Below are 26,161 nucleotides of genomic sequence, written 5' to 3'. Positions count from 1 at the left end.
GCCAGTGATCAATGCGACACGAGCAGTTTTCAGCTCTGTCTTGTCAAATGCACCGCCTACGTTACAAAACAAGTTCAAGTAACTTTAAATATCATACACAGAGGCAAGCTGAAGAAAACATACGGACTACTGAGAGCAACGTGAGGTAGAGTCAAGACTAGTACAGAGAAAGAGATCAGTTCCTGTCTGCGTGTGTGCGAGTGAAGTCTGGGTGCAGAGACGTGTCTGTGTAGGGAGGGGCAGGCGCTGTGTGTGACTGGCCAATTACAGAGCGTGAAGACAGTTACCCATTCAGAATTTTCCTTCAGCATGAGCACAGATATTGACTAGTTTTACTCGTATCATGCTTGTGCTCGTCAAAAATTCTTTATCCGTACAGGATACTCATCTGAAACAAGTATCCGTCTCAACCCTACTGTCAACTGTGGGACCTTATACAGTGGGGAAAATAAGTATTTGACCCCCTGTCAGTTTTGCAGGTTTTCCCACCTACAAAGAATGGAGAGGTTTGTAATTTTTATCGTAGGTACACTTCAACTGTGAGACAGAATCAAAAAAATCTAGAAAATCACACTATGATTTTTAAATAATTAATTTGCATTTTATTGCATGAAATAAGTATTTGACCCCCTAGAAAAACAGACCATAGCAATTGGTATAGAAACATTTGTCTGCCATTACAGAGGTCAGACGTTTCCTGTAGTTCTTGACCAAGTTTTCACATACTGCAGCAGGGATTTTGGTCCACTCCTCCATACAGATCTTCTCCAGATCTTTGAGATTTGGAGTTTCAGCTCCCTCCAAAGATTTTCTATTGAGTTCAGTTCAGGAGACTGGCCAGGCCACTCCAGGACCTTGAAATGCTTCTTACTGACCCCCTCTTAGTTGCCCTGGCTGTGCGTTTGGGGTCATTGTCATGCTGGAAGACCCAGCCATGACCCATCTTCAAAGCTCTTACTGAGGGAAGGAGGTTGTTTGCCAAAATCTCACAATACATGACCCCATTCATCCTCCCTTCAATACAGTGCAGTCGTCCTGTCCCCTTTGCAGAAGAGCACCCCCAGAGTATGATGTTTCCACCCCCATGCTTCATGGTTGGGATGGTTTTCTTGGGGTTGTTCTCATCCTCTAAACATGGTAAGTGGAGTTGATTCCAAAAAGCTCTATTCTGGTCTCATCTGACCACATGACCTGCTCTCATGCCTCCTCCGGATCATCCAGATGGTCACTGGTGAACTTCAAACAGGCCTGGACATGTGGTGGCTTGAGCAGGGGGACCTTGCTACCCTGCAGGATTTTAAACCATGACAGCATTGTGTGTTACTAATGTAATCTTTGACTGTGGTCCCAGCTCTCTTCAGGTCATTGACCAGGTCCTCCTGTGTAGGTCTGAGCTTTCTCAGAATCGGCCTTACCCCACAAAGGGAGATCTTGCATGGAATCCCAGACCGAGGGAGATTGACAGTCATCTTGTGTTTCTTCCACTTTCTAATAAATAATCATAACAGTTGTTGTCTTCTACCAAGCTGCTTGCCTGTTGTCCTGTAGTCCATCCCAGCCTTGTGCAGGTCTACAGTTTTGTCCCTAGTGTCCTTAGACAGCTCTTTGGTCTTGGCTATGGTGGACAGGTTGGAGTGTGATTGATTGTGTGAACAGGTGTCTTTTATACAGGTAACAAGTTCAAACAGGTGCAATTAATACAGGTAAAGAGTGCAGAATAAGAGGGCTTCTTAAAGAAAAATTAACAGGTCTGTATGAGCCAGAATTCTTGCTGGTTGGTAGGGGGTCAAATACTTATTTTATGCAATAAAATGCAATTATTTAAAAATCATACAATGTGATTTTCTGGATTTTTTTTTTTTTTTTAGATTCTGTCTCTCACAGTTGAAGTGTACCTACAATAAAAATTACAGACCTCTCCATTCTTTGTTGGTGGGAAAACCTGCAAAACTGACAGGGGGTCTGTTAGATAAATTATACTGTAAAAACATGTTTATCATTTATTATCATCTATTACATCTGCTCATTTCAAATTGTTCTTTCTGTATCTTAAAATCTGCAAACTGTTTCTCTCAGATATTCACAGCTGCAGCCTGTTTACAGTTTGACATTTAGCAAGCTTTGCTCACTCTGTACCTAAGATTGGAACGATTCAGTTGTCACTCTGTACCTAAGATTAGAATGATTCAGTTGTCACTCTGTACAAGATTGGAATGATTCAGTTGTTTGCAAACGCATCTGCACATGACTAATAGCACATGTTGCAACCATGGACTCATGTAGCCACACTTATCTTTTGTTTTCTTTACACAATAAAAGGGCCCCGCGAGGAGGTCACAGTTAGAGAAACTGCACAAAGCTGCCAGCCTCTGCTGTTTCTCTCCTTTGCAAAGCTCACTAAAGACATCTCAACTCTGAGTTATTTCTTGTATGTCTAGGTGAGGTCAAACCTGACATATTTCCTGGTACTTACTTATTTTCCCCACTGTATGTAGACAGGTGTGTGTGCCTTTCCAAATCATGTCCACTCAACTGAATTTGCCCCAGGTGGATGCAAATTAAGCTGTAGAAATGTCTAAAGGATGATCAGTGAAAACAGGATGCATCTGAGCTCAATTTTGAGCATAATGGCAAAGGCTGTGAATACTTACATCCATGTGATTTCTTAATTTTTTTATATATAAATTTGCAAAAAAAACTCAAACTTTTCACATTGTCATTATGAGGTACTGTGTACAGCATTTTCAGGAATTTTTTTTTTTTAATTCCATCCATTTTGGAATAAGGCTGCAACACAAAGTGGAAAAAGTGCAGCGCTGTGAATAGTTTCTGGATACACTGTATCTAGCCGCGCTGTTTAGCCTAATACTCTTTATGCTGCTAGTGCTTCAATTTCACATACAATTTTTTTTTCCAGTAGGTTAATGAAAAATTTCATTATTAACCTAACTTTGGGGAGCTGATGTACCATATAAGGGTAATGTTACCTCCACGGTGTCTGTCGTAAAAGATAATTTATTATAAGTTTTGAACTCAATTACTAATGTAGCGCTATGTGGAACTGTAGCCTTTGGGATACTTTTAGTTCTGAGTACATGCTGGGAACTTTCCAAGGCTAAAAGAAATACTGGGGCATAATTATAAGGCTAAATGATTTCAAACTGCACAATCGCTTGTACTAATTAAACTAACCAGACACATGCATAATAGTGGCCTTTCTAAAGACTTCAATCCACAGTTTAGTTTTTCGAAAACAAGTAATGCAGCTTTGCACTAATGAGGAAGGGTAAATCCATATGTTGGAGTGTGCAGTCCAGACCTCTGATTAGTTGCTGGAAAAGTGGCTTGACGCTGCCCATACTTTCCAGCTAATTTGAAAAACAAAATTGGAAATCGAAACTACACATGCCTAAATGCAAAAGCATGTGAAGAAAATAAACAAAGGAAAGCCGTGCTGAACTTTAACAAACCTACTTAGCAGCTCTTCAGAGGATGGTCATAACTGTGGTTAAGGCAAAGAGAAACTCCTGACCCATAGCGTAGAAAACAGTTGGGTGCGAGTGGTTACAGTCACTGAGGATGGCGGGGAGGTACGCTAGTCATCAGTGTCATCTCTGCAGCAAGGAAACTGTTTTATCTCCTTGACAATGCGTTCCGCTATTGCTCTGCTGCTGGCGACAATCAGCCTCAGAGACATCAGATCAAACGGTCGACCTGGATCAAAGAGAAAATAAAAAGTAACACTAGCATAGCTGAACATTACTTCCCCCCCATACACACTACATCTGCTAATGTTGCATCACTGTAGAATTAGCATTCTTGCTATGGAGAACTGTGTGCGAAGGCTAAACAATTTGAAGCAAATGGCCACAATTACACAATTCTGACTTATAAACTGTGACTGTGTGAACTGAATGTCAGTCCGGTTTGGTGTCGCTGTATTAAACACACTTCTGTAGCATGCTCAGATATAGATGGTGTGCAGTGATGTCACCTGCACACCATGTATAACACAGCTTAATTTCCAAATGCAACTTGGCCTTTAACTATAGTTTCTTTTCTCATAAAGCTACATAACCATTCTCATGATGGACGACTGCTACCTCACACCTGGCAGTGTAAAAAAGTTTCAATATCTGATACTATAACAATGTTTAAAAAGTCTCACTTCGGCTGCATTATCTAACAGTGGCATCCTAGAAGCCACTAAATGCTTCAGCCCTTCAGGGAGCATTTTGTGATTGTGTCATTCACTCTCCCCATCCCTACCCCTTGTCCCATTAGTGGAGCGGATAACTGGAACAACTAGGGATGGGTATTGATAAGATTTTATCGATAGATTCCATTATCAATTCTGCTTATCGATCCGATTCCTTATCGATTCCCTTATCGATACCTCTTGTGAGTTTTGTACTAAAAGTAGGCTTTACAGGTTTTCTATGTATTTCATTGAGTCTTAAAGTAAATAAATATGAAACTGGTCACTGTATCCTTGATCTCTGGACATAAATAAAACTACACAAAACGGTGTTTCTCTTTGAAGTTATTAATTCAGACTGGATTCTATCGTTCTAATTTGACTCGGCAGAGAGCGATGCAGCGTTTGGAGCTGTGTGAACAGAACGGAGGACGATTCTCGTTTCTTTCTCGCAACAAGACAGGAGTCCCAGTTAGTGACTTTAATCAGCACAAAAGTGACTCATGATTGACACATTCAAGGATGAAAGTGCTGAAAAACAAAAAAAGCTGAAACCCAAAATTACCCCCAACACCACGTCCACGAAAATGTTTGAATTCTAGAAGCTCTGAAATGTAATCTGGGACTATTCCAGACAATAAACTGCAATGAGTGCAGCATCCATTTAGTGAGAAAAAAAACCCCAAATTTCCTTATTCACATTCATTCCAGTAGTATTCTGCAATTACTAGGATGCAGCAGTTTTCTAGTTTGGCAGATAGTTCTGGAGGAAATCAATGAAGAAATTAACACATTGAAAATATGGTTTGACTGAAACAAACTAACTGTCATTAAACTTAAATAAGACAGGGATGAAGTGGAGAGAGTCACTAGGTGTTCACAGGAAACATTTATTTCTGTATGTATGTATTTATTTATGTATGTTCATTGTTGGTTTTATATTTTCTGCTGTTTCTATTCAGGTTATTTTTGTCTCTCTCTAAAATTGTATATAAGTATATAATAATCATTAGATTATTAATATATAAACAAAAATAAATGTTAAAATTATAATTTTAAAACAAATGCACCCGAACGTGATGACAGCTGCAACTGCTTAATGCTAACTTTTAACATGTGTATGATGCCATAGACATGCTAACGCGTTAGCATGTCTATGGCATCATACACATTTAGGGTTTTAGCGGGAGAAATTAAGCGAAAGAAAGAAAGAATAAACGAAGCAATAGATCGAAGCACTGCTTCAATCTGCGACCCACTGCTTCGATTTGTTAAAGGTTCAAAGCAAAGCCGCGCTGCAGAAAAGTTGATTACAGACCCGCTGCAGGGTCTGTAATCAATGTAGAGAAATTATCATTTTCCTGATAAACACCCCCCAAAACAACGGCCACTCTTAAGGACCGATAACAGACTCATTAAGCAAAAAGCTTATTGATGTCGGTGGATCGAATCATTTCTTAACGATACCTGAAAGGAACCGGTTCTCGATACCCATCCCTAGTAACAACTGTTCATTTCTGGACACAAGCACCAAAATTGGCACACATACACCTTACACATTACTCTTTTGTAAAAGCACATTAGCCACCTATATTTTCCATAGGCAGCCAGGTAGGGGTCAATTGAAGAATTGCACAGGGGTCAAAATTTAAAAATGCTCTAATCATGTTGAAAACTATACCACATTATTTGACTGATCATGAAGATTCCAAAAGGGTATAGTTTGGACTATCTATGACTGAATATTATGGAGTTATGGGGTAAAAACAGCAAGAATGGTGACAAAGGTCAATTTCAGTTTGTACAGGGGTCAAAAGTTAAAGTTGCTCCAATTTTGGTAAAAAGTGGTGCAAATTATTGGTTACGTTGATAGGATTAAGAAATTGAATAGTTTTGACTGTGTTGAATGCTTGGTCTGTAAGGTAAAAGGTCAAACAATGTCAACGTCCATTGGATTCTATGGCATGTGACATATGTTACCCTGTAACGTGACAACTAAGCATGACACATGGTGTAAACTATTCCTTTGTAAAGCCCTATTAACTCAACCAATAATTTGCATCATGTTTTACAATAATTGGAGCAACTTTAACTTCTGACTCCTGTACAAACTGAAACTGACCTTTATCACCATTCTTGCTGTTTTTACCCCGTAACATTCAGTCAGATAGTCCAAACTATACCTTTTTGGAATAGTTATGATCAGACACATAATGTGGTATAGCTTTCAATATGATTGGAACATTTTTAAATTTTGACCCCTGTGCAATACTTCACTGACCCCTATTTGGCCCCTGATTGAAAATTCAAATGGCTAACATTATTTGTCTAAAATATATACCAAAAGGTATACACAGTCAAATTTTGGTGCTTGTAACCAGATTTGAACAATTCCTCTGCAAATATTCTGTTATCTGCTGCACTACATGTCAACCTTGCCAGCTGCACATGCCAAGGTAGTGTAGTGGGTGTAACCCGTAGATTAGTCATCATCGCCATCATTATTGTCCATCCACTGTAGCTCCATTACACCTTTTATCAGTTGTCCAGCCATGTCCATCGTAAGCATCAGCAATAGGTTTGGCAACGTGCGTCTGTTTCCATATTCCAAACTGCAATTTCTCTCATTTTTACATGTTGCATCAGACTAATACGAGTGGGTGGCAGGGATCAAAGTCAGTACTGCTAGATTTGTCAAGTGATGGATATTTTTCACCACATTTTTGCTTGGAAGTTACTATACCTCAGCTGGTTTACACTGGTAACCCTTGGATTACCAAAGAGGGCACAGGTGAATTTTGTTTAAACACACCAAATAGGAAATCATCAACTTCCCAGGAGTCTCCCAGCTTATCAAATGATTTCTGGTATGACCGACTGCTCCTCCACCCCCACTTTACCCTCAGATTTGATGGCTCTTGTGCTATCACACCCCACATACGCAGGTAAGCGAAGGCTAGAAGACAGCTTTCGTCTCATTTTGCCAACCCTGTGACATCAATGCAGCACTTTCTCCCCTTGCCTCTCTCAAAGGATGTTTATTCCCTCGAGTTGGGATGAGTAATGTAGTAGAATGAATAGGATTCTGTCAGGGCTTATAGCACGAACAAACTTGTACCAATTATCTTGTGCATACAGGCAGCCCAGAAATCTGTTTCCTTTTGTATCAAACAGAGGGATGTTTCACTTGAGTCATCTCATTTTAACTTAACCAACAGGGTTGATTCATACAGCATCTGACTTCAGACCATATGGTTCATCATTGGTTTAAAGTCATTTTACAAGGTGTACTTTTTTGTCATACATGTCATTGTATTCACCTGACCTTGGGTGCCTGTTATTTTGTTCAATTTATTCAAATAAGAAAAATAATAATAATTCAGTCTGACACTGTGGTTTGAATTCTTCTGAAATCATAAAAAGTGATGGTTGTGCATTAAAACAAGGAATGAATAATAAATGTGATGTGTAAACAAAGATGGCAGCACTGTAAGAAACCATTTAGGCCCAAACAGCCACATTGTAATGGTCCCTTGGAAAGAAATGCCAAGAAATAAAGGAATGTATAATCCATTTACTCTCAGTTTTTTTTCCTGGTTTATGACAAAAGTAAAATTTTGATCATCTCACAGAAAATCGATCTTTTGACCCCTCACCAGGTCAGGAATTATGAAACCAATACAATACATATTCCACACCTTAAATGACAGACTATTTCAACTGATATCAAACTTACTGAATACGGCTCATTTACAGCAAACTAATAAAAATAGTTTTCCTTACCGCTCATGGTTTGAGTGGCAAAGTGGGTGTGGTTCCCTGTGCCCTCCCAAAAAGAAAAGTTGCTATGGTAACATAAGATCCCAAATTTTTAGTTAACATGCCTGTTCCAAAAGGGTAGGCCCTGAGGAACATGAACATTCCAAAAAGGTGTAATCATGGTGGGATGCATGTGGATCCCTCTTAAACCACGTACTACACTGTCTGTCCTATGGCTTAGACAGAAGGTGGCAAAGCTGAATACGCTGCAATTTTCCTTTGGAGTAATGAGGGTGGCCAGGATTAGGAATGAGCATATCAGAGGAATGTTTGCAGACAAAATCATAAAAGCATCAATGAGATGGTCTGGGCATGCGCAGAGGAGGGATGCAGGCTATATCAAGAGAAGGATGTTGAGGATGGAAATACAAGGCATGGAGAGAAGAAGGAAGCATGGAGAGAAGAAGGAAGCCAAAGAGGATGTTTATGGATGTGGTCTTTGTGATAGAAAAAGAGGGAGACTGAGGTGGATGGACCTCAAAGCAGATGAAAGATGATAATTTAGCTGTACAGCTTCCACCCCGGCATTCATAGCACGTCAAGTCATTAAAGGTCTCCGGTTCAAGGCCATCCATGCCCCATTCTCACTGTTCAACTGGAGTGGGACCAGGAAAGATACAGTTACAAGAATTATGCCCAATCATAATGCAGATCCACTGTTGTGACCTGGATCAAAACAGAAGCCTAAATGAATTACTGTCAGCTCTATTTTCTCTGGCACTTTTGCCCAAACATAATGTAATATTTGTCAAATGACAAATAGATTACTAGTTATGTCATTTTGTGGAAAAAGAAAAAATGCTGTTATTTTCGGCTTTTAATGACATTTTAATGTTTGGTCCTTACTTTATAATACAACCCCTGGCAATAATTATGGAATCACCGGCCTCGGAGGATGTTCATTCAGTTGTTTAATTTTGTAGAAAAAAAGCAGATCACAGACATGACACAAAACTAAAGTCATTTCAAATGGCAACTTTCTGGCTTTAACAAACACTATAAGAAATCAGGAAAAATAATTGTGGCAGTCAGTAACAGTTACTTTTTTAGACCAAGCAGAGGGAAAAAAAAATATGGACTCACTCAATTCTGAGGAATAAATTATGGAAACGCCCTGTAAATTTTCATCCCCAAAACTAACACCTGCATCAAATCAGATCTGCTTGTTAGTCTGCATCTAAAAAGGAGTGATCACACCTTGGAGAGCTGTTGCACCAAGTGAACTGACATGAATCATGGCTCCAACACGAGAGATGTCAATTGAAACAAAGGAGAGGATTATCAAACTCTTAAAAGAGGGTAAATCATCACCCAATGTTGCAAAAGATGTTGGTTGTTCACAGTCAGCTGTGTCTAAACTCTGGATTGTTAAAGGCAAACATACTAGTAGACCAAGGAAGACATCAAAGCGTCAAGACAGAAAACTTAAAGTAATATGTCTCAAAAATCGAAAATGCACAACAAAACAAATGAGGAACAAATGGGAGGAAACTGGAGTCAACATCTGTGACCGAACTGTATCGTCGGCACTCTGAGCAGGGAAAAGCAGGAAGCTTTTACTTCTCTCTGAACTTTCTCTAAAGGTGTGATTCTTAAAAGGATAAAGCCTGTTCCTGACCACGTATTTTGCCTTGCCCTCATCTGTACCTTTACTACGCGGCCTGCCTTTCTGTGTACCGGACCCTGGACTGTCTCCCGAGGTGTCAGCGCACATCCACCGGCGCGGCTCCACCTGAAGCCCGAGGCGTCAGCGCAGTTCCACCGGCGCGGCTTTACCGAGGCCTGAGGCGTCAGCGCACATCCACCGGCGCGGCTCCACCTGAAGCCCGAGGCGCCAGCGCACATCCACCGGCGCTGCTCCACCTGAAGCCCGAGGCGTCAGCGCAGTTCCACCGGCGTGGCTTTACCGAGGCCCGAGGCGTCAGCGCACATCCACCGGCGCGGCTTTACCGAGGCCCGAGGCGTCAGCGCACATCCACCGGCGCGGCTTTACCGAGGCCCGAGGCGCCAGCGCGGAGTTATCTGACCATGGGTCCGAAGAAGGCACTGACGGTGGAGGAGGGAGACGATATCAAGAAGTCCCTGGACTTTTTGTCTGAGGAAATCTCTGTGGTTAAAATGCAGCAGAAATCCATTATGGAGCTGGTGGAAGAAGTGAAGGCTCTCCGGATCCAGAATGCCGAGAAAGACCGGCGTCTGGTGTACCTGGAGAACCGTGTTGCGGAGTTGGAACAGTACACAAGGATGAACAACGTTATTATTACAGGAATTCATATTAAACCTCGATCCTACGCACGGGCGGTGTCAGAAGACAGCGGAGGGGAGGCCAACGAGCAGGAGGCCAGTTCAGTGGAACAACAGGTGGCTGACTTCCTGCAATCTAAAGGTATTCAAATGGACTGTAATAACATTGAAGTGTGCCACCCCCTGCCCAGGAGAGAGGATGGAGACAAGCGAGCAGTTATAATGAGGTTTGTCAACAGAAAACATAAAATGGCATTGTTAAAACAAGAACGGAAACTCAAAGGAACAAACGTATTCATCAATGAACATCTGACCAAAAGAAACGCAGACATCGCCAGGAAAGCTTGTTTCTTAAAAAAGCAGGGAAAAATTCAACAGACATGGACATCCAACTGCAAAACATTTATCAAATTGAATGGAACACCAGAACAAGCGAAGGTTATGGTAATCAGGAACATCGAGGATCTGGACAAATATGACCAATAAGGTATGAGGACACAAACACATTACAACACCATGACACAGACCAGAGGAACCTATTCATCTACTACCTATTCATCTACATCTGGAGACAAGAAGGATATAACTCAAAGGATTGCTGATCATGGAAAAGTAGAACTGAGAACATTTAAATACACAGACCACAATGTACTGGACTTGGAGCATGATATAGACCCGGACAATAATTTCTTCTCAAATATCAATGACAGTTGTTGCTATTATACAGATGAACAGTTTAATCGGATCATTAGAACGGATAACAAATTATCAATAATCCATTTCAACAGCAGAAGTCTATATGCAAACTTTAACAACATTAAAGAATATTTAAGTCAGTTTAAAAAAATATTTAACATAATTGCTATATCAGAAACATGGATCAATGAAGATAAAGGAATGGATTTTGAACTGGATGGATATGAATTTAATTGTGTAAACAGAAAGAATAAGAGTGGAGGAGGAGTGGCTGTGTATGTGGATAAGAACATGGATTATAAAATAGTAGACAATATGACAACTGTGATTGATAACTTATTAGAATGTGTAACTATTGAAATATGTGAAGAAAAAAGCAAAAATGTATTAGTCAGCTGTATATATAGAGCACCAGGATCTTGTACTGAAACATTCACTGACTGTATGTGAAAAATGTTCTCAAAAACTTATCAAAAAACTGTGTTCATTTGTGGTGACTTAAATATTGATCTGCTCAATCCAAATAAGCATAAAATAACAGATTAATTTATCAGTATAATGTACAGTATGAGTGTATATCCAAAAATCACCAGGCCAAGCAGAATTACATCCCATAGTGCTACCTTAATTGATAATATATTCAGCAATGATATTGAGAATAACACTGAGTGGATTATTAATCAATGACATTAGTGATCATCTACCAGTTTTCATCGTTTATAATAGAAACCATCGGCGGAATCAGCCAGAGGAGAAAATAAAATACAGGCGAGTGCGGACAGAGGAAAACATGAACACACTAAAGAAGGATTTACAGGAGCAAAACTGGGAAAAGGTATACAGTGAAAGTGATGTTGATAGTGCATATGAAACTTTTTTACAAATATTTACATCATTATATGATAAAAATTGTCCAATTAAACAAGACTACAGAAAACAAAAAATCCAAGCTCGACCATGGATGACGAAAGGGTTACGAAATGCATGTAATAAGAAAAATACACTGTATAGAGAATTCATAAAACTAAAGAGGCAGAAAATAGATATAAGAAATACAAAATAGATTAACTAATATTATACGGGTATGTAGGAAGGAATATTATAGTAACATATTATATAATAACAAAAACAATATTAAAGGAATATGGGATATATTAAATAGCATTATCAAAAATGGTAATAAAAAACAGAGTTACCCTCAGTATTTCATTGATAATAATGTCAAGAAGGAAAATAAGGATGAGGTAGTCAACGGTTTTAATAATTGTTTTGTAAATATTGGACCAAGCTTGGCAGAAAAAATTCCCGATTCCCAACCTGAGGATTGGGATAATAATCTCATAGAAAGAAATCCCTGTTCAATGTTCCTCACAGCAGTGGATGGAAAAGAAATTATAGACATTGTGAATAATTGTAAATATAAAACATCTACCGATTTAAATGAAATTGATATGGTGGTGGTAAAACAGGTCATTGAATGGATTGTAGAACCATTAACATACATCTGTAACTTATCATTTCAAACCGGTAAATTTCCCAATCAAATGAAAATAGCTAAGGTTGTGCCGCTGTATAAGACTGGGGATAGACACCACTTCACAAATTATAGACCTGTTTCTTTGCTTCCACAATTTTCCAAATTATCAGAAAAGTTATTCAATAATAGATTAGACAAATTCATAAATAAACATAAATTACTTACTGATAGTCAATATGGATTCAGAGCACATAGTTCAACATCACTTGCATTAATAGAATCAGTTGAGGAGATTACAAACGCCACAGACCACAAATTACATTCAGTTGGAATATTTATAGACCTTAAAAAGGCTTTTGATACAATTAATCATGACATATTAATCAATAAACTTGAACAGTATGGGATTAGGGGGTTGGTGTTGCACTGGGTGAGAAGCTACTTAAGTAACAGAAAACAGTTTGTGAAGTTGGGGGAATATACATCATCATGCTTGGACAATGCTTGTGGCGTCCCACAAGGGTCAGTATTGGGTCCAAAACTGTTTCTAATTTATATAAATGATATTGTCAATGTTTCCAAAATATTAAAATTAGTATTATTTGCAGATGACACAAGCATTTTTTGTTCAGGAGGGGATTTGCAGGAGTTACTGAGGAGAATCAATATAGAAATTGGAAAATTGAAAATATGGTTTGACAGAAACAAATTATCATTAAACTTAAGTAAAACAAAATACATGTTATTTGGCTATTGTAATACAGACATACAGGTTCAGTTACAAGTCGAGGGGGTAGATATTGAAAGGGTACATGAAAATAAGTTTCTGGGGGTGATAACAGATGATAAGATAAACTGGAAGACTCATATAAAACATATACAAAGTAAACTGTCAAGAAGCATTTCAGTTCTAAACAAAGCGAAACATATTCTGGACCACAACTCACTCCGCATTCTTTACTGCTCACTGGTTTTACCATATTTACAGTACTGTGCAGAGGTATGGGGTAATACTTATAAAGGTACAACACAATCACTATCAGTAATGCAGAAAAGAGCTATAAGAATTATTCATAATACTGGCTATAGAGATCATACAAATCCACTATTTTTACAATACAAATTCTTAAAATTCACAGACTTGGTTCATTTTCAAACAGTACAAATTGTGTATAAAGCAATAAACAATTTACTTCCAGCAAATATTAAAAATATGTTTTTTAACAGATCAGGGGATTACAGTCTGAGGGGGAAATTTAATTTAAAGCATCAGTGGGCACGAACAACATTAAAAGGTTTCTGTATTTCTGTCTGTGGGGTGAGGATGTGGAACAGATTGGGAGTGGGGCTCAAGCAATGTCCAAGCATGAACCAGTTCAAACAGCGGTACAAAAATATGGTTTTTTTTAGGTATAGGGAGGAGGAAGAGTAATGAGGGTTAGGGTGTTTTTGTTTTTTTGCTTCGGCTTGTAAATATATAGTATTTTGTATGTAAGTAGGTATGTGTAGGTGTATATTTATGTTTGTGTATGTATATGTGTGTATATGTGTATGTATGTTGATGTGTGTATGTATATATGTATATATGTATGTATATATATATATTGATATCGGTTTAGGTGTGTAGGAATCTATGTGTATATGTGGCAAAGGGTATTACTGGTTGTGGGGAAGAAGGGGTAGGGATAAATAGGCTGATGCTTCACCCTACCCCTTTTCGGACATGTTGGGTACACAGTAGGAACTTTTTTGTTTTGTCTTTACTGATCTATCTTGTAATTGTTGTTGTATCAAATGTTCGAAATAAACAGTTTTCATTCATTCATTCATTTTCATTCAACCGCCTAAAGGAAATGGGATTTACATACAGAAAAGCTAAACGAAAGCCATCATTAACACCTAAACAGAAAAAAAAAACAAGGTTACAATGGGCTAAGGAAAAGCAATTGTGGACTGTGGACTGGATGAAAGTCATATTCAGTGATGAATCTCGAATCTGCATTGGGCAAGGTGATGATGCTGGAACTTTTGTTTGGTGCCGTTCCAATGAGATTTCTAAAGATGACTGCCTGAAGAGAACATGTAAATTTCCACAGTCATTGATGATATGGGGCTGCATGTCAGGTAAAGGCACTGGGGAGATGGCTGTTATTACATCATCAATAAATGCACAAGTTTATGTTGATATTTTGGACACTTTTCTTATCCCATCAATTGAAAGGATGTTGGGGATGATGAAATCATTTTTCAAGATGATAATGCATCTTGCCATAGAGCAAAAACTGTGAAAACATTCCTTGCAAAAAGACTCATAGGGTCAATGTCATGGCCTGCAAACAGTCCGGATCTTAGTCCAATTGAAAATCTTTGGTGGAAGTTGAAGAAAATGGTCCATGACAAGGCTCCAACCTGCAAATCTGATCTGGCAACAGCAATCAGAGAAACTTGGAGCCAGATTGATGAAGAGTACTGTTTGTCACTCATTAAGTCCATGCCTCAGAGACTGCAAGCTGTTATAAAAGCCAGAGGTGGTGCAACAAAATACTAGTGATGTGTTGGAGCGTTCTTTTGTTTTTCATGATTCCATAATTTTTTCCTCAGAATTTTTTTCCCTCTGCTTGGTCTAAAAAAGTAACTGTTACTGACTGCCACAATTATTTTTCCTGATTTCTTATAGTGTTTCTTAAAGCCAGAAAGTTGCCATTTGAAATGACTTTAGTTTTGTGTCATGTATGTGATCTGCTTTTTTTCTATAAAATTAAACAACTGAATGAACATCCTCTGAGGCCGGTGATTCCATAATTTTTGCCAGGGGCTGTAAATTTAATGGAGGCCGTACATTTCTCTGTGATCAAGACATTTAATGTTTTTTTTTTTTAGAAACTTGTGATTTTTTTTTATGTCTATGCATTATCTAGTAGTTCAATGAATGTTGATTAGTTGTTTACAGTGAAAAAATAGAAAAGCAGATAATTTAATAATAACCCCAAATACGTCTCTGAAAGTAATCCTGAAATTTTCAACCCACTTTATCTTATTTCTTTTACTTTAACACCTCAGTCACTCACCTGAAATGTCCATGATGACTCCGCCGGCTTCACTAACTATTACTGCCCCACCTGCCATGTCCCAGCAGCGGATGCCCATGTGATAATAAGCATCAGCTGATCCACACGCAACCAGACACATGTTCACAGCCGCACTTCCCGTAAACCGGACCCTGAGGAGACGCATGTATTTGATTTGCACGCAGATGGCAGAGTAGCCTTTTGGATTATTTAAGTTTGTTACCTGGTTTGCATTTGAGTGCATTTTTACCCGTGGACGGGGATGTTGATAATGGTCTTTATGTTGGCCAACATGATATTGAATTTCTCAGGATCTGCGTTGTAACCCATTGCTGTCAGTACCAGAGATTTGGTGATATCTTAAAAGAGAGGAAAAAAAAAAATAAATAAAAAAATAAGGATCATAAAATCATACAATGTCACACCATAGTCCTCATGTCATGGCCAATACTGCCCCCTGCTGGCTTTGCTTAAAAATCATCCCAAGATGATTAAGAATAAGCACAGCTGACCTTCTTGTCCAGACACTTTGATGGGGACTCCATTGCAGAATGCTCCTTTCCCTTTCCGTGCTGTGTACATTTTGTCCTCCACGCAGCTGTAGACGATCCCAAACTCTATCTGACACCAAGATGTAGCACAGAAAGGAAATGCATGAAATGTGCAAGGGCGGCTTAGAATAAAGTCATACATAACGAGGTGTAAAAATGGCAAATCAGCCGCCAACTGTGGTGCCGGCCCAATGAACATGTTAATGTTTCCTATGATTATACTGTGACACTGTCCTTTTGCTCATGCAGCATGATGTATCAAGTCGATTCCTACCTCTTTATTCACAGTAAAGCCGATCGACACAGACACAAATGGGAACCTGCACAAAGAACGTACAATATGGAGCATTCTTTTAATGGGCTCCCTTTAGATTTGGGCACAGAGGACTCAGTTTGTCTTATCAGTTCAGTTCCATCTAGGCTGTCTAATTATCCCCTGATAGGACATACACAGAAACAGCCTAATTAAAAGATAAAAATAGTTAAACAGCTACAATGAGAACACAAATGGTGTGCTGTCAGTGGTTCCATAGTACAGGTCATACCTGTGAACAAAGTTGGTAGTACCATCAACAGGGTGAACGATCCAAGTAGGACTGTCTGTTAGAACACTGGATGCGCCTGCAGCTACTGACTCCTCACCAATGAAGCTTCAAAATCAAGAAAAAAAAAGAAATTATTTAAAGACATAATAATAAGTTGTCTTAACAATGTGCACATATGTTTTGCACATGTGCAGTATTCTAGTATTTATATGGGACATTATTACAATGAGCTGGCACATTTGATTACCAAGAGGCACCAAATTCGGCACAAATACTCCTGAGACATGAGCTCTTTTGAATAAATGGACTGGCCACTTGAATTTTCAATAGGCAGCCAGGTAGGGGTCAACTGAAGAATTACACAGGGGTCAAAATTTAAAGATGCCACAATCATATTGAAAACTATACTACGTTATTTGTCTGATCATAAAGATTCCAAAAAGGTATCATTTGGACTATCTATGACTGAATGTTATGGGAGTATGTTGTAAAAACAGCAAGAATGGTAACAAAGGTCAATCTCAGTTTCTACAGGGTCAAAAATTAAAGTTGCTCAAATTTTAGACTTATAAATAATGCCAGAGACCCCCCATTTACCCTGCCGCCCCCAACCCACTCCCACATAGTACAGATTGATCATCCCTGCACTGAAAGTTTCTGTACATCTGCATGCATTTTCACAGCCCCATTCCACCATGTTATATTTATTTGACAGTGAACATACTTTTGTCTATTTGACTCTGTTACTTCTTTTTTTCCTTTTCTTTTTATTGTTGTTTATGAACCAATGACACCAGATCAAATTCCTTGTATGTGAGAACTTACTTGGCAATAAATTTGATTCTGATAAAATGTTGTGGAAATTGGTTGAACTCATGGGATTAATAAATGGAATAGTTTGCTGAATGTTTGGTTTCCAAAGTAAAGGTCAAACAATGTTGAAGATGTCCATTACCCTGTAACATGATAACTAAGCATGACACATTGTGAAAACTACTCCTTTTTAAATTCTATTAACTCAAACAATAATTTGCAACACTTTACCAAAACTGAAGCAACTTTAACTTTTGATCCCTGTACAAACTGAAACTGACCTTTGTCCCCATTCTTCTTGTTTTTACCCCATAACATTTACTCATAGATAGTCCAAACTATACCTTTTTGGAATCTTTATGTTCAAATAATGTGGTATAGATTTCAATATGATTCAAGCATTTTTAAAATTTTCAATTGACCCCCTACCTGGCTCCCTATTGAAAATTCAAGTGGCCAGTCTGTTTATTCAAAAGATTAATGTCTAAGGAGTAGTTGTGCCAAATTTGATGTTTCTATTACCATTTGAAGGATTCCTCTGTAAATACTGTTACCTGCTGCAATACATTAAAGGAAATGCTTACTGTTGCTAGCATGAGAATATGCAGCTACGCATTAGGCAGACAGGCATAGTGGAGGAAAAACACTGAGTACTGCACAATAGCAATAAACTACATTTGTACATTCATTGTACTTGAACAGTGACAATTACAAAAGAAAATAACTCATCTTTCCAGTGCTGTCTGAGCAAGCAGACACCTCGATGTGATGCCCAAAGATCAGGCTGGCGTGTTCGAGCTGTGTACAGCAGAGTATGAGAGAATTCCTAGTTCTATGGACCGCAGCAACATTACTTTTGGTTTCCTTCCCCGTCAAGTGCCTCACCGGCGTGAAAACACGGCTGGTGTCTTGTTATATCATAGAGATCCAGTGTATATTTGCGAGTGTTATTTGCTGTGGAATTGAAATGTAAGAAAATCACATCAAATTAAACTGTGTGCTACTTAAACAATCTACCCCGGCTTGAGTGTGTTCACACCAGCCGGCGTTGTCTGGATGCGCAACAGACAGAATATGGAGTAAATCAAAATCAAATCAATTTTATTTATATAGCGCCAAATCACAACAAACAGTTGCCCCAAGGCGCTTTATATTGTAAGGCAAAGCCATACAATAATTACGGAAAAACCCCAACGGTCAAAACGACCCCCTGTGAGCAAGCACTTGGCAACAGTGGGAAGGAAAAACTCCCTTTTAACAGGAAGAAACCTCCAGCAGAACCAGGCTCAGGGAGGGGCAGTCTTCTGCTGGGACTAGTTGGGGCTGAGGGAGAGAACCGGGAAAAAGACATGCTGTGGAGGGGAGCAGAGATCAATCACTAATGATTAAATGCAGAGTTGTGCATACAGAGCAAAAAGAGAAAGAAACACTCAATGCATTATGGGAACCCCCCAGCAGTCTAAGTCTATAGCAGCATAACTAAGGGATGCATTGCCTGGGAGTACCCAGGCAATGCATAATTACCTGACCCACAGTTCCTATGCATACACCAAACAAACCCAGATAGCAGGAGGTGGTAATGGTAGAAAATATATATATATTTTTTTAAATATGCTTACATCCACTTCAGAGATTGTGCATTGTGTAATTTGGGAGATATTTCATATAGGAAGTGGGTGTCTACCATGACAAAAAAAACCCACCCCATGCAAAAAAGAAAACTGCAATATATACTGTAATTTTAAAATCTTTCAAAATATTAGAATGTAATTGTTTTGACTTCATGATTAGTTTTGATGAACCCTGCATTGAACACAACATTCAAGTTTATGATATTTAATGCTCCTGACTTGGTAGTACTTGTTTTAGAGAAGTCACAAAAGCTACATAAGTACTGATATTATTACAGTGATCATGCAATTACACATGTAATTTCAAGTCACAGCATGGCAAGTTGTAGTAAATCAAGTGTCATGGCCAAGCCAAAAACAAGATCTCAGGCTAAAGAATTTGATAAAACCTTTGAAAATGGTTTATGTTTTTAAAGTTTTTGAAGAGCATGGCCTCCTCCTAAGTTCTGTTATTCACACAGTGTGACTGAAATAAAACCTTTGACAATGGTTTATGTTTTTAAAGTTTTTGAAGAGCATGGACAAACTTTACACATAGCGGAATAGCCAGATAATTGAAAATAGACCATACTTTGTTACATTCAAGGGGTGGGGGGTTATTTTCAAGATATAAGATTCATTTTGATGCCAAAATGCTGGTATTAATATTGTGAATCATTTCCCAAGTGGATGTATTGAAATTCTGACTTGTGATTTTACCAACTCCTGCTACCCAGAAAGCATATCAGAGCCTGGATTCCTATAAATAATTTGTTTCCATAGACTGCAAGTGTACTGGCTAAACCCTGCATGAGGTCACCCAGAGGTTTTGTACCTTGAAGAGTCACTATGAAGCCTGTATCTGGGCATTGCCATGTTGCCAACGCTTACTCTGCCTAGATCATGACAAACCCATTAAAGGATGAAGAGGTGGAACAAGGCTTACTCAGTGTGTGACAAAAGAAGCCTGAACACTCCCCTATCTTAGTCTGAACCAGATAAGCTTACAGGCTAGCCTCTGTTCAGGTGTTTATTAAATCATTTTTGGGGCCTGTGTGGCAAAGTGGTACTCATAACTGTGTGGGCATTAAAGGTTAGAAGCCACGTATTTTCTCAGTAATTTTTATTTTATTTACTAAATATTCTGCGGCCCTAATCTGATAAATTATTTTTCCAGTGCCTTTGAAGTGCTGCTAATGTAAACTGTCATGCTCATATTTGGCGATCAAAAAGAGTACCTGTGTGTGGGATACTTTTCCTTGATGGAGGAAAAAAAGAACTGTTCCACTTCCCGGTCTGTTGCTGTCACCAGGTCAACTGGTGAACTCTTCTGCTCCATGGTTTTGTCCTTCGGCAGCGCCTTACGGATGACCTGAGAGAAACACAAAGACAAATCCAACACAGGGCTTACTTTTTGGATGGATGACTGCCTCTCAGATTTTTAATTAAACAAAAATTTCTTATGTCTATTAAACATGACTGACTGTAAACAGCGGCGAAAGGTGGATTTCAAATGTTTCCCCAATCATGACCAGAGTATAAAGATTATTCCATTTCAAATAAAGGTCTGAATATGAAACGTGACTTTATTTAAACATTGTGAGTTAGCACATCTTTGATCCACCTTTATGAGATTATGTAGTCATTTCTGAAATACTCACAAAAATGTAAAATACATACCAGGAAAAATGTAATGTGATCTGCATCAGGATCTCTGTGTGGATGCTGTAAACTACACTGCTGTGCAAATACTCCTAAATCAGTTATTATTCATAAGTCTGTGGCCACCTTTTACTTCATACACAGAGCAACAAGACATCTCTCTTAAGTGATAAAAATTTATGATTTGTAAATATGAAAATCAGGCTATATTTAAACAAAGTTTTACAATTATTATTCCTACATTGTCATCTCCAACTCACACAGGCAGTAAAAACAAACTCTTGCTGTTGGCCTGGATCTTTCTGTATCACACCGCTCTACCGAAACCGCCCAGCGACATCATGATGTCCACTGACTCGGGGAGGTGCACGGTGTTGGTTCTGTTACACCTGTCCTCTGCCTTTGACACTGTTGACCACTCCATCATGGTCAACAGGTTGCGAGATTTGGTGGGGATGACGGGCCTGTGTTGGACTGGTTTACCTCCTACTTGACCGGCAGGAGTTTTAGCATGTCAGTGAACCATGTTATGTGTGAATCAACAGATTTACAGAGTGGTGTTCCACAAGGCTCAGCGCTAGGGCTACTCCTGTTCCTTTTGTATGTTCTTCCCCTTGGCCAAATAATTCAGCGATTCATTGATGTGTCCTATCATATGTTCGCTGATGACATACTCTACTGTTTGTTTGACTCCAGAGGTTGGCAAACTGAACTCTTTATTCAACGGCCTGTTACAGGTGAAGTGGCTGAATGACAACAGTCTACAACTGAACTCAGAGAAAACCAAGACACTTATTCCTCCTGGTAGTGCCATCCCTGACATTAAGCAGCGCCTGAGCAACTTGAGTCCTTCAGCCAAAGCAAGCCTGTGCAATCTTCAATTTAATTTCAATTTATTTTCATTTATATAGCACCAAATCACAACAGAGTTGCCTCAAAGCGCTTCACACAGGTAAGGTCTAACCTTACCAACCCCCAGAGCAACAGTGGTAAGGAATAATATAATAATTTATAATATAATAATTTATTAATTTATATAGCGCCAAATCACGAGTAATTGCCTCAAGGCGCTTCACAAACATTTAAAAGCAGAATAAAATGAAATAAGATTAAAACAATAAAAAAAAATGTAACCATAAAAAAGGTAAAAGAAATAAAATAAACGAATAAAAAAAAGACAATCATATAAAATACTAATGATAAAACAGCGAGAACAAATGTGTCTTCAGCCTAGTTTTAAAAGTCTCCACAGAGTCCGACTGTCGTATCAGCGCAGGCAGATCATTCCACAGAGCTGGGGCGTGGTGATAAAAAGCTCTGTAACCCGCTGACTTTTTTTTTCCACCCTCGGGACACACAATAGTCCTGCACCCTGTGAACGCAGAGCCCTAGCCGGCACATAGGACTCAACAAGGCTGGCCAAATAGGAGTGTGCCAGTCCTTGAACAATTTTATAGGCCAATAGTAATACTTTAAAATCCGATCTCAAAGAGACCGGAAGCCAGGGAAGGGATGCCAGAACAGGCGTAATATGGTCAAACCTTTTGCTTCGTGTCAGAAATCTGGCAGCAGCATTTTGAACCAGTTGAAGACCCCTGATGCTGGACTGTGGTAAACCAGAAAACAAAGCATTACAATAGTCCAATCTAGAAGAAAAAAAAGCATGAATCAGAGTCTCAGCATCAGCCATAGACAGGATGGGATGAATCTTTGCTATATTTCTTAGATGAAAGAAAGCAGTCCTTGTAATGTCCCTAATGTGGAGGTCAAAGGACAACATAGGATCAAAAATTACCCCAAGGTTCCTCACTTTGTCAGTATGATGTCTAAGACATGAATCTAGGCTAAGCGCTAGCTGATCAAATTGATGCCGATGTCTTGCTGGACCAAGAACCATCATTTCAGTCTTATCAGAGTTCAAAAGTAGAAAGTTGTTAGACATCCAACTTCTCACTGCTGCGAGACTCCTGTAAAGATTTTATGTCGACAGGATTTCCAGCAGCTATCAGCATATACAACTGAGTGTCATCAGCATAGCAATGAAAAGCAAAAACTCCCTCTGAGGAAGAAACCTCAATCAGACAAGACTCAAAGGGGTGACCCTCTGCTTGGGCCATGCAGAAGGTCACCAATAAAGCTGGTGTTATCTTTGATGAAGCTATGTTTCTCTCACAACATTTGAGTAGGCTTGTTAAAAACTGTTCTTTTCCAACTTCGTAATATTGCCAAGCTGAGGCATATGCTATCTCATCATGAGTTGGAGACAATTATCCATGCGTTTATTTCCTCAGGATTGGACTACTGTAATAGCTTGTTCACCTCCCTCAATAAGGAGGAGCTGAAATGCTTACAATATGTTCAAAATTCTGGTGCAAGACCTCTGATCCACACTAATAGGAGAGCCCACATTACTCCATTCTTGAGTCTCTTCATTGGCTTTCGGTCACCATCCGAATAAACTTTAAAATACTAGTTTTGACATTCAGAGCCCTTCATGGACAGGCTCCTGAATATATTGTTGACCTGATCCAGTCATACACTTCTGCCCGCAGTTTGAGATCTTCAGGACATAACCTGCTGTTGGTTCAAAACCAGAGGTGACAGATCTTTTAAAGCCACAGTGCCTCCTCTCTGGAAAGAAATGCCTTTGTCCTTGTGGTCTCTGGATTGTGTACAGACTTTCAAAAAGCAACTCAAGACTCTTTTTAAACAGGCTTTCTGAAGCTTTTAAACAGTTGGCACCCTGACGTTTTAATTTTGTATTGTGATATTTTATCTTGTAAAGCACTTTGTGACCTGTCTGTGAAAAGCACTATTTAAATAAAGTTTACTTACATCCCAGCTATAGACCATTCTCCTATGACAACACACACTACCCACAATGCAAAAGTCTGCCATCTTGACGGCCCAGCCGAAATGTAGATACGTCTGTCACATAAGCAGATGCACTCATATCTATGTGCTCAGTTATGGTGATAAATGGTAAATGGACTGCATTTATATAGCTCTTTTCCATCTGCATCAGATGCTCAAAGCGCTTTACAATTATTTCACACAGACACACTCACACATGGATGTCAGGGTGCTGCCAGGCAAGGCGCTCACTATACACCAGGAGCAACTTGGGGATTAAGGATCTTGCCCAAGGGCCCTTAGTGATTTTCCAGTCTGGCTGGGTCTTGAACTGAGGATCCTCTGGTCTGAAGCCCAACGCTGAACCACTAGACCATCACCTCCTGGGGACTACTTTAATGCAGTGTGGAGTTGTAGAAACCAAATAAGTGTCGGTGATATGAGCTGATGGTGTTATGTTCTACCGAAGGTCATCACTCATCTGGGAAAGCAGACCGAAGAGTTGCTTTCCAAGGGAGAGTAGACTGTGGCTAGCCAGAACAGTCAGTCAGTATTTTGATCCTCGACCCAACCAGCGTCACTACAAAGTCTGCTATGACCACTTTGTGACTGATACGTGCACTTGTAAATAGTACACGGTGATCCTTTATGTTGACGTGTGTGTGTATTATATATATATTATATAACTGCTAAGTGGATCCTTGTCATTTGACTGTTGCTTTGTACGCCACAGGACATGGATTATTTGTCCCATTTGTGTTGCGTTGCATGGTTCCATACGTTTTTTTACCATTGCACGCTGCGACCACCGTCCACTAATGGGGGCGGCGTTAGCTAAACATGGCAGGGTTTGTTTTGCTGACAGACGGCGATTTGAAGGAGCTAAATGACTGTGCTAATTCTTCTATAAAAAAAAAAAAAAAACCAACCAACAACAACAACAAAAAAATTATATGCTGTAAGCCATCTGGAGGCATGAAGAGCTGTTAGGATGAAAAGCTAGTCTAATTTCTGACATGATTTTTTGCTGGACTGAGGAAGTGCACAGTCTTTTTTTTTTTTTTTTGGAAGTACACGATGTCAGTGCACGGCATCACAGACTACATAATCAGAATTACTTTTGAACTACCTGTTTTTCCAAGTTGACATCAAAGCACCAGTGATGATAAACACCAAAATGTAAGTCCCTTTACTGTTTATAAATGAATAAAGTATCAAATGACAAGGATCTATGTTAGCCGTTAAATGAAACAAATAATGTATGTTTTTCATTCTTTCAATGGAATGACTATTTCACGAGATGAAAGAAGGAATGTTCCATTTTTCACCTTGCGGCGAAGCCGAGTTGCAACTGATCTTAACTGATTCCATCTGCTCAAAGTGATATTAATCAGTGAAATCACCTGGTGGAGTCAGCGGATGCAAAAAAAACCTGCACCTTCTTGGCCCTTTCTGGAACAAGTTGCCCACCCCTGACCTATAACATTTTGGGAAATAAATTGATGGGAGGGAATTAAAAAAAAAAAAAAGAAAAAAAAAAAAAAAAAAAAATGCTACACTTTAAATTTTGGGAGACGAAATATTTGATATATTTAATAAAAGAGTAAAGAGCTCATTTTGTGCAGCCAGATAAAGTAAACAAATACCAGATTGTTGTGTAATTTTGATTTATTTAGCAACAAATTGTAACAGTGCTTCCTCACCTCTCCAGCCTGTTTGGTGAGTTCCACACAGTAATCCATGCACTCCTGCCAAGGATCAGTCATGGTGAAGATCGGTAGAAGTCTGCAGAACAGTTAGTTAGTTAGTTAGTTAGTTAATTAACACATAAAAAACAAAACCAGCGAAGGCTGTTAGCCGAAATAGCTTCTAAAGCTACACAATCGCGACAACCGGTATTATAAACGAGAAATTATTTTTACGAAAACAACCAGATTAACAGCGTTTCATTTACTGCAAAAAGACGTAATTAAAATGAGCAAAAAAATAAATAAAACTAATCCTACCCACCTCTAACCAACACGAAGGTAGTTCGATGGGAGCAGCGCGGTATTTAAATATCCGGAATAAACCGGAAGACACAGTGGTCACGTGATAGGATGTTGTCCTTAAATGTGTAACCTTGACAGTTCAAGTTAAAAAAAATGTAAATATAAGTTGAGGTGGTTGATCTAAGTAACAGATTTGATTTATTTATTTATTTTTAATTGTATTTATTTGTTGTAATTTTTGAGACTGTACAATCAGTGATCATTATTTAAGGGGACGACACCCTTGGCAGATGACCTCCTCGTCAGTAATGTTGTCAGTTGTCATTCAGTCACAGTCAACAGCCAACAATCTGACATGCATTCTTTTATAATTCTAAGTGGGGAAAAAAAAACAACAAAAACAAAACGTGGTAACAAGCAGGGGAGACAAAAAGATAACTAAGTTAAAACATAAAACCTATTTCCATTGTGGTCCTCTGGGATGGAGACTTAAAAATAAATAAATAAATAAATAACGAGGGAGAAAAAAGACAGAAAAATAAAAATACTAGACCGGCTGCAAACCAACAAAAAACATAAAAACTCATTTCCATGGTGGTCTCCTCGGAGGAAGACTATACTCACTCACTCATCT

The 26,161-nt window shown here is 38.9% G+C and overlaps 1 protein-coding gene across 2 annotated transcripts; it reads right to left on the bottom strand.

Annotated features, from left to right (window-relative positions):
- Positions 1-3,219: 3,219 nt before the first annotated feature.
- LOC117507036 (inositol monophosphatase 1-like) lies at positions 3,220-25,629 on the bottom strand. Of its 2 annotated transcripts, none has more exons than XM_034166737.1 (9): positions 25,609-25,629; positions 25,240-25,321; positions 20,260-20,393; positions 16,599-16,703; positions 16,328-16,373; positions 16,015-16,123; positions 15,753-15,861; positions 15,503-15,654; positions 3,220-3,714 (listed from the first exon to the last, which is right to left on the bottom strand). In XM_034166737.1, exons 2-9 carry the CDS (start codon positions 25,300-25,302, stop codon positions 3,596-3,598), a joined length of 837 nt encoding a protein of 278 aa, XP_034022628.1. In that variant the 5' UTR covers positions 25,303-25,321; positions 25,609-25,629; the 3' UTR covers positions 3,220-3,595. The 2 variants fall into 2 exon arrangements, with proteins under 2 accessions (XP_034022628.1, XP_034022619.1); XM_034166728.1 differs by lacking the exon at positions 25,609-25,629 and adding an exon at positions 25,547-25,565 and having other exon boundaries at positions 3,564-3,714.
- Positions 25,630-26,161: the final 532 nt, after the last annotated feature.

This window comes from Thalassophryne amazonica, chromosome 1 (assembly GCF_902500255.1).
Source record: "Thalassophryne amazonica chromosome 1, fThaAma1.1, whole genome shotgun sequence".
In the NCBI taxonomy this organism is placed as follows: domain Eukaryota; kingdom Metazoa; phylum Chordata; class Actinopteri; order Batrachoidiformes; family Batrachoididae; genus Thalassophryne; species Thalassophryne amazonica.
This window is presented reverse-complemented; position numbering and strand designations above follow the sequence as displayed.

Bases quoted from the DNA above. Each gene is read 5' to 3' on its own strand.
- LOC117507036 (XM_034166737.1), bottom strand. From the start codon at position 25,302: ATGACTGATCCTTGGCAGGAGTGCATGGATTACTGTGTGGAACTCACC. The intron at 16,704-20,259 runs GTACTCTTTTTG...TTGATTTTGAAG, and splicing joins GAAAAGTATCCCACACACAG to CTTCATTGGTGAGGAGTCAG. The intron at 16,374-16,598 runs GTATGACCTGTA...TTCTTTGTGCAG, and splicing joins ACTACCAACTTTGTTCACAG to GTTCCCATTTGTGTCTGTGT.